The 8,725-nt window shown below is 37.3% G+C and overlaps 1 protein-coding gene across 1 annotated transcript in view; it reads left to right on the forward strand.

The window, feature by feature from the left end:
- GRIN3A (glutamate receptor, ionotropic, N-methyl-D-aspartate 3A) overlaps positions 1-8,725 on the forward strand; it is a 165,039-nt gene that overhangs the window by 109,431 nt on the left and 46,883 nt on the right. The window contains exon 5 of the mRNA XM_011990036.1: positions 2,665-2,780. Within this exon, the coding sequence (XP_011845426.1) occupies positions 2,665-2,780 (116 nt within the window). The remainder of the gene's footprint in view (positions 1-2,664; positions 2,781-8,725) is intronic.

An 8,725-nucleotide genomic window follows, 5' to 3' on the forward strand; every position in this document is an offset into this window, starting at 1 on the left:
TCTGGAATCCAACCACTACTTCAGACTAGTCTAGGAACGATGGTGGAAGAGTAGGCCCTTGATGTTTGTAGAATAGTCCATGTTCCAGCAACATCTATGTTCCAGTTGATATCTGAAAGCTAGTTAGAAATGCAGCAACTCCAGCCTCATCCCAAACTTACTGCATCAGAATCTTCATTTTAACAAGCTCCCCAAGCAATTTACTGATTGAGGTGAAATTGGAATATATGCAGAGCTTACCATTAATGTCCTCCCACCACTTCTCTCTGGGCCTTAACTCTCCACTTTCAGCCTAATCATTTCCTGGGTCCTTAGCCACCACTTCCCACAACCACAATCTTCATGTTACCTCCCTCACATCCCAGAGCACTGACCTACAAGGTGCAACCCCTAGCATTGCCTGTGCAAGGAAGGTTTCTATGTATTGAACCTGTCCTTTCCCTCTCCCATCAAAATTCTCTTCTACTTAATTCTACTCTCTCAGGGCCCTGCTTTCTCATTAACAGTTTTCTAAAAAATTAACTCCCAATAAAATGCTTATTCTTTTTATTATGTTAATATGTGACTGGTTTTCTCGTGATGTGTGACATGTATTTTTAAACAATGCTTAAGAAAAGACAGGGCACGATTCTATAATAGAAATAACCATTGGGGGCCCTGCAAACCACAACAGTGATTCAGCCAGTCTTGAAGTTACTTGTACCTGGATCCCACTTGGCCATTTCCTCACCGGTGACTAAGGGTCCTATGGGAGTCTGAGAACTGACTACTTCTTGTCTTTTCATGTGATTGAAACTTATTATAGCTATCTGCACTTTGCAGTCCAAAATCAAGAGTAGTTATTTAAGGAAGGATACCAGAGACATTAGGCTTTATGAATTACTGGTTTAAAAAAACTGAAATGAACCTCATCTTTTTTATTGTCATATTGCTACCACAAATATTTGTGGAATATTGGCAAATGATAACTTGTTGCTAGGTAGCTGTCAAGGTACATTATGGTACTGTGACAGTCGAACTTTGATTGGAGAAACAGCTCTCAGCTCAGTTTTTATTTTATTGCCAGGATTCCATTAAGATTCCTTATCACCTCCTAGGAGATAATCCACATTGCCAACCCTTTCTGAAGCTTCCCATTATTGTAGAGCTGGAAGGTGCTTCATTTTGGTTAAAGTTAAATGTGGGCCTCATCGTGACTTAAATCCAATACGTCTTGGAAAAGGGGGTGCATTTTAAATTGGCTGTTTCACTTATTTGAAGAGTAGGATAAGAAAGCAATGGTCATTGGTACCAAAAAGGTAAGCTGACCAACCGACTACGTGTCTATACATGACCCAGACAAAGCCATTCGTGTAAAGATGTGTTTCCCGCCCACTGATGAATCTTCTGGGTGTCTAAGGATATCTTTCTCTTTTTGATTTTCTATGAATTCTAGTCATATTCTCCTCTGTTTAGAAGCCACACTGTGTTAAATTAGAACAGTCTCTCCACTGGATCTAAGAGAGGAAGGACTGAGCCCAGAAGGGATAGAAAAGAGTTACTCTTTTTGCAAAGCTGTTTGGACAACTCTAAGGGTAGAAAATCCTTTCTTTTTTTTAAATTAATAAATGTTTTTATTTTCAAAAAATAAATGCCTACACCTACACAATAAAAAGGAACTGAGGTCGTTGTTGCATGAGATAGAAAGAAGTGTAATACAGAGTGTTTATTCTCAAGAAACTTTCACTTTAACTGGGGAGATAATATGGTGCACAAAATGGTTGCTTTTCTGGTCTTCAAATAATCCATTCCCTCTTTTTGGTCACAGCATCCTGCATTTCTTCATCCCTCTTCTACTCTCACTGATCTATGTGCGGTGAACCCCACCCCTGGCTCCAGGTTACACTGCCTAGCCAATAAGAATAATAGTCCATTTCCATGGTAACAATATCCAGGGATGGGCTCATGACATCGTCACAATAAAAGCAAATTGGACTAAGAATTTTTCTGAAACTTTTCCTAATAGAAAATCCTCTCTTAAATGGATGTATGTCTTTCACTTTTCCAAAAAGAATTGGAAGTGGCTGAAAACAAAGAAATCGTTGCATGTATTTTAGACAGTTATTTCGTTTTAAAACTTCTCCTTCCTTGCCCTCTTTGTAGGTGGAAGTTCAGCCTGTGCTGAGACTCACCTTTCATTTGAACCTGGTCCCAATACTTACTAGCTGTGTAACCTGGTTTAAGTTACTTCAACCCTCTGAGCCTCAATATCCTCATCTGTTATATCACAGTCGTTCTGAGTGATAAAATGTATAGAGAACAATGAATGCAATGCCTAACAACAAGAAGTCACTCTAATAGTGTAATAAGAATAAACCTTCTCTATGCACTTCCTATTCAATTCAGAGTGGCTCTGGCTTTACTGATGGATTTAGAAGTAATGAAAGGAGCTGGTAGATAAACCCATTGGAAAGATGTCACGCTCTCTTATAAGAGTGTCTGTTTCCCCTGGTCTGTAGTCTAGAGGTCAGTGAGAAGCCAAGACAGCTAAGTCAGCACCTAGGTAGCTTGTGCGGCCCTTAGTGTCCAGGTTTCTGTCCCCTAAACAAAAGCCGGCTGTCAGCCTTCATGCTTCCTTCCCATTAATGAATCATGTTCACTTTTCTCCTCTGGTCTTAAATATAGGAATGATCCAGAGAAACTAGACGCCTTCATCATGGACAAAGCCCTTCTGGATTATGAAGTGTCAATAGATGCTGACTGCAAACTTCTCACTGTGGGGAAGCCATTTGCCATAGAAGGTATTAATCAGTCACTCTTGATTCACCTTTATTCAGGATGTGCTCAGTTTGCCAACCTAGCGAGTCACAAATGCCAAAGTCAGAAGCAAAGAGCTATTCATCTTCCCTTGTTTTCATTTTCAACTCATAAGCACTTAGCTATGAAGTTGCTGAAGTTAGGAATTTATTTTTCACCTAGTCAACAAATATTTATTTACCCAATTGTTAGGGGGAAAAAATTATTGTTACCCAAATGATGTTGCTTCAGATATCTGGGAGTGGTGGCACAGTGTAATAAATGGGGAATTAATTTAATTTAATCTGTATTTTGTGTGTGTGTGTGTGTGTGTGTGTGTGTGTGTGTAGTGGCAGGGTGTTGCTATGTGCTATGTTGCCCAAGCTTGTCTCCAACTCCTGGCCTCAAGTGATCCTTCCACGTCTGCCTCCCAAAATTCAGGGAAATCTGTATTTTCTAACAGCCAAATACTGTAGCAAATCTGATGGAAAAACTAAAATGATTACCTTTTACAGCGGGCAGGGCCCCAATATTGATCTAATCCAGTCTACTTATTTGATAAACAAGAAAACCCAGGAACATTACATAACATTTTCACAATTGTACAATTAGATGATAATACTGGGACTGAAATCTAAAGCTCATGGTTCTTAAATCAGTATTCTTCCACTAGTTGGAAAACAAGTAGGAAAAAAAAAACTCATTCTATAGTTTAATACCCTTTAGGGTCCCAAACAAAACCTTGGGATCCTTGTTTGGGATCTCAGGTCTTTTTCTCCACTGGCAGCAAATTTTTCCTTCCAATGTGATCACCCAATCAATCAAACTTCAGAACCAAAGAAAGACTGCTTTGTCAGTAGCTCCTTTCATTCTGAATGATGGTTGATATATGGACCTGATAGTTTGAACCAGCAAATTTCACTTTTCCCAATTTCCAGCTTCCCTTCCCTGACAGTACATGCTGGCTCTCAAGACAGCCCATGCTGGCTCTCAAGACAGCTATGCTTACTTTTCAGAAAACACTTTGGCTTAAAACAATCCCATGGGGGTGCCCAACTGCTATTTCCAGAAATCTGTACTTTCCTGTATGTTAACTAGGATATCAAGACTATTCTGATTTCAATTTCCCAACCACAGTTGGTCTCTGTCTCCTCTAAATGTATCAGCAGATTTTTTTACCTCTGTCTTTATTTTCATGATAAATGAGAATGTTACAGCTGATGCTATTTCTCCACATCTTCTCCTAGCAGAAATCAGTCCCCTCTCCAGGCAAAGTGACCCCCACCTGAAGCAGGGATAGGACTCAGAAAGAGAGGCAATTAGCAATAGTGGTCTTTCATTAAGACTACCATCTAAGATAGCAAAGGGAGAAAAATAAAAAGCTAGAAAAATAAACAACATTCAGTATATAATCCCATTTTTATGTAACAATGAAAAATTTCTCATTTTTTGTGGCATCTGGGGATGTTACATTTTATTTCCATCCTAGTTGCACTGGGTAACTGAGGTCCCTTCTGCCATTAGGAGCTACTAAGAATGAATCATGTGTAGAGGACATAAGAATGAGGGGCTCCATCTTCCACCTTTATCTTCAGGGGACAACTCTATCTTGTCAAAAGACAGTGGTAAGATGGCTTGTTTGCCTCTGCTGGACCCTAGTGCCAGATGTCACACAATTAACTCCCCACTGGTTTCCTGTTTACATTTCCATCTGTGTTCCTGAGACTTAGTGTCTTGCAGTTCCCATCATCTCTAGGCATCACATTGTTTTCAAAGGAGATGGGCACAAAATGGCGCATGGAAAAGTCCTCCCTTCAAGAGAGCAGAAAATACTGCAGGTTTTAATTGAGAGAATATTGTTATAATTGTGAGGTTATTCTCAAAATGGATGGGGTACACCTCAGAAAATTTAATTCAATTCTGCTTCTGCCAATAAGTTTATAGCCCAAAGACATAACTCAGTAAAATACAAAAGGAAGATACGTATAAATTACACAAAACAATGTGGTAGAAATACTAGTCAAAGCCTTGATTGCTACTTTTCTTAAACATATGAATTTCACAATTTTTTTATTTTGAGACTAAGTCTCACTCTATCATCCATGCTGGAGTGCAGTGGTGCGATCTCAGCTCACTGCAACCTCCGCCTCCCAGGTTCAAGCAATTCTCATGCCTCAGCCTCCCAGGTAGCTGGGATTACAGGTGCCCGCCACCACACCTGGCTAATTTTTGTATTTTTAGTAGAGACAGGGTTTCACCATGTTGGCCAGGCTGGTCTCAAACTCCTGGCCTCAAGTAATCCACCCACCTCGGCCTCCCAAAGTACTGGGATTACAGGCGTGAGCCACCTACAGTCTAAATAATAAAGCTCACATTTTAATAAATTCAAGAAACTTAAATGTTATTAGAGGATAGCATATATTTTTAACAATTTAATTGAGAGAAATAATTTCATGAATTTTTAAGAAAATATTTCTCTCAATTAAATTGTTAAAAATATATGCTATCCTTTGACAACATTTAAGTTTCTTGAACTTATTAAAATGTGAACTTTATTATTAAGTTAGACTGTATAGGCATAAAAAAATCATCAAAGTAGTTTATGAGCAATACTTGGTCATTTAGGTTATAGGAATGTTTTATATGCCTACCCATATCCTTTCACAGCGTCTAGTACAATGCTAGGCATATAACATTAATGTAATAAATGAGGTATTACCTATTAAATAACGAATTAGGTTTGAAATAAGTACCTAATTCACTCACTTAGGTAGTTAATAGCTTGTACTTATACTTTCCCAAATGTTTAAATGTACTTAGGAGAGAAAACAGAGTGCAATGATTCCTTCATGCTGAATGTACCATCACTGTATATAGTAGTAACACACTCAGTACTCTATGTGTGACACTCAGTGTAACTACTGCTGTGGTCTGAATGTTTGTGCCTCCCCAAAATTCATATGTTGAAACCTAATCCCCAAGGTGATGACATTAGGTTATGAAGTTTCCACCCTAATAAAATGGAATTAGTGTCCCTATGAAATAGGCTCAATGAAGCTCATTCACCCTTTTCAGCATGTGAGGACCTAGCTACACAGCACCATCTATGAATCAGAAAGCAGGCCCTCAGCAGACACCAAATCTACCAGTGCCCTGATCTTGGACTTCCCAGCCTCCAGAACTATAAGAAACAAATTTCTTTTGTTTTTAAGTCACCCAGGCTATGATATTTTGTTATAGAAGCCTGATCAGACTAAGATAACTATTAACTATCCCTCCCAACTTCAGCATTCTGCATTTATCTTGACTTAAAAAGGAAAAGTAAGGCAAATAAGAAACAGTGGCTCCACACTGAGTTTGCAACCCTTTCACGAGTCCTCATTGGTACAGAGTATATAGCAAAGCAAACCAAAACTGTTAAGGATTCAGAAGCATGTGGAAAGCCTTTGGTTGAATTAAATACCATAAACCAGGGGCACAAATACATATTGTGTGCAGGGAAGAAAATAAAACTGTTGAGATAAATGAATACATGTCTCCAATTTGTGCGTTGCAGTTAGCTGACAATAAAGCTCAAATAAGGAGAAAGAGTAATGTAACTGCAAAATAATGATGTGTGACCTTTCTGCCAAAGACCTTTGCCTGCTTTTGAGTTTGTTCTTTTACTTGCTTTCCAATAATTATTTAATACAGTGCTTGGAACACTGGCTCTGGAGTCTGAGTGCTTGGGTTAGGATAAAATTGCTGTTATTAACTGGCAAGTTATCTAACGTACTCCTCAAGTTCCTCACCTGCATAATGGGGAGATGAATAGGAAATTTATGATAGAATTGTTGTGAGGATTAAGTAATGCATATGAAGCATGTACTGTAGGAACTTGTTTGGCCCATAAGAAGTGCTCAACAAATTATCATTATATAGTATATTGATTAATACATTGAGACCAATTAACTGTAAAATTCTTCCAAGATAGTCTTCATAAGTCTCAACTTCTCCCACACATTTCTCTCCCCACTTTGATGTGCTGAGGCTAAGGGAAACCCATTTTATAGTCCCTTTATAGTTGGGACCATTACAATATGTTCTCAACCATTGACCCAGAGTAGCTAAATATGGCATTCCAAGGACAGACTGCAAAATTGAAAAAATCTTTCTCCCTGAAGTCTTTTTAACCCTATCTGAGATGCTATTTTCAAAACATCTCTTTTCCAACCACATTTCGGAAGATTCTTTCAGTTTACGAATTTCTAACTATACATTTGCTAGCCAAAATATATTTCCATCACTCGTAGCTGAATAAAGCTGATTTATCCATGGTGAAGAGATCAGGATTCTATTCTGAAAATTGTCCTCTTGGGCTATTAAGCTGTATCCAATTTCCAGGATGCCTGATGCCTTCATCTTTAGGGTTGAAGGATTCCATTTTGCTTCATCCATCAACCGCAAAATAGTCAACCCTGTCTTTATTGCAAAGCCACGTTTCTAATAATAATGAAAGCAACCCAGGCTGCTAAGTTGAGTCAGCAATTTAAAATGAGAATTCTTTGACCAACGAACACAAGCAAATCTGAAAAGCAACTGATAAATGGGGACAGAAATAAAACCCTCAAGGTTTTATTATTTTATGTTTTTGAACAAAATGGATTTTTATCTCTTTTAACAAATAACTCTTCTTATCATCACATAATTTATTTTCTTATTTTTCCCATCATTCCACATGCATAGTTTGTTTTCATTAGCTAAAAATGATTATTATTGCTAGAAATCATTAAAATATCAGTATTCAATACATGTGTTAAAACAGAAATTTTAAAGGGATAGTAATCTGTTTTTAGCAACTGATTGCAAATTAACCCAGACGTGATCGAGTGGAGTGATTTAATATTTATTATTTGTGTAACAATTTTTATAAATGTCTGTGAAACTTCAAGATAGCTTTATCATTAGGGAATCTTAACACTTTTGTTGTAGTGTTAAAATTCTATTCTTAGAATATGTAGATTTATCATAAGTGTGAAGGTAAGAATTTAAAACTTTCTTATCATATACTTTTGTCTTATCTACCAAAAATATCGTGATCAAGAACAACTTCAAGATGCCATCTCTCATCCTCTCCTCTAGAACCAATCTCTTGTTCCTCTGAATTTTCACAGAGCTTTACCTGTCCTCATTGTGTCCTAGGCATTATATTTTACCTTTTTTTGAATTTAGGGCTCACTCATCTTTTTTTACCAAGAAAAGTCAAGTAACTTTCTACCAATTTGTGTAGTTTTTTTTTTTCAATGTATACCTCATTTCACTCATGCCACCATAAGCACCTTATGGAAAGACTCTGTGTCTGCTTTAACTTGATAACCTCCATAGCATATGAAAGAGTGCCTGACACAGAATAAGCACTTAACACATGTTTATGGAATTAATCAATAGATGAATAGGTGAGAAATAAATACTTATCAAATGCAAAACAATTCTGCCATGATTACACTAATGTGAGTTGGAATGATTAGCTTTAAGAGGGTTTTAGGAGAAACAATTAGTGAGTGTCCTTGCTAGTGAATTTTCTCATATATATAATCATATACAAGTTAAAGCTGTTCTCACACTGTTTCTACAAAACTTATTGAAAAGTTTATAAGTAAAATCTGCCTGTGAATAATGTATATTTATGTTTACTAGAAACAAACAAACAGTTTTGAATATTGTGTTTTTTAAATGAATTACCTGGTTTAAGGCATTACATCAATGTGCATATAGTGTTGAGGCCTGCATTAAAGGGAAAGAGATAAGTATTTCCTTGACATGGTCACATGTTGTAATGGACATGGTGGGAAGAGCGTTGGTTTTAGAATCAAACAGACCTATTTTAAAATGCTGGTTTTGCCGACTACCAGCTATGTGACCTTGGCAGTTTATTTATTCAATCTTTTTTTTTTTTTTTTGAGATGGAGTC

The sequence above is a fragment of the Mandrillus leucophaeus genome, unplaced genomic scaffold, assembly GCF_000951045.1.
Source record: "Mandrillus leucophaeus isolate KB7577 unplaced genomic scaffold, Mleu.le_1.0 Scaffold368, whole genome shotgun sequence".
In the NCBI taxonomy this organism is placed as follows: Eukaryota; Metazoa; Chordata; class Mammalia; order Primates; family Cercopithecidae; genus Mandrillus; species Mandrillus leucophaeus.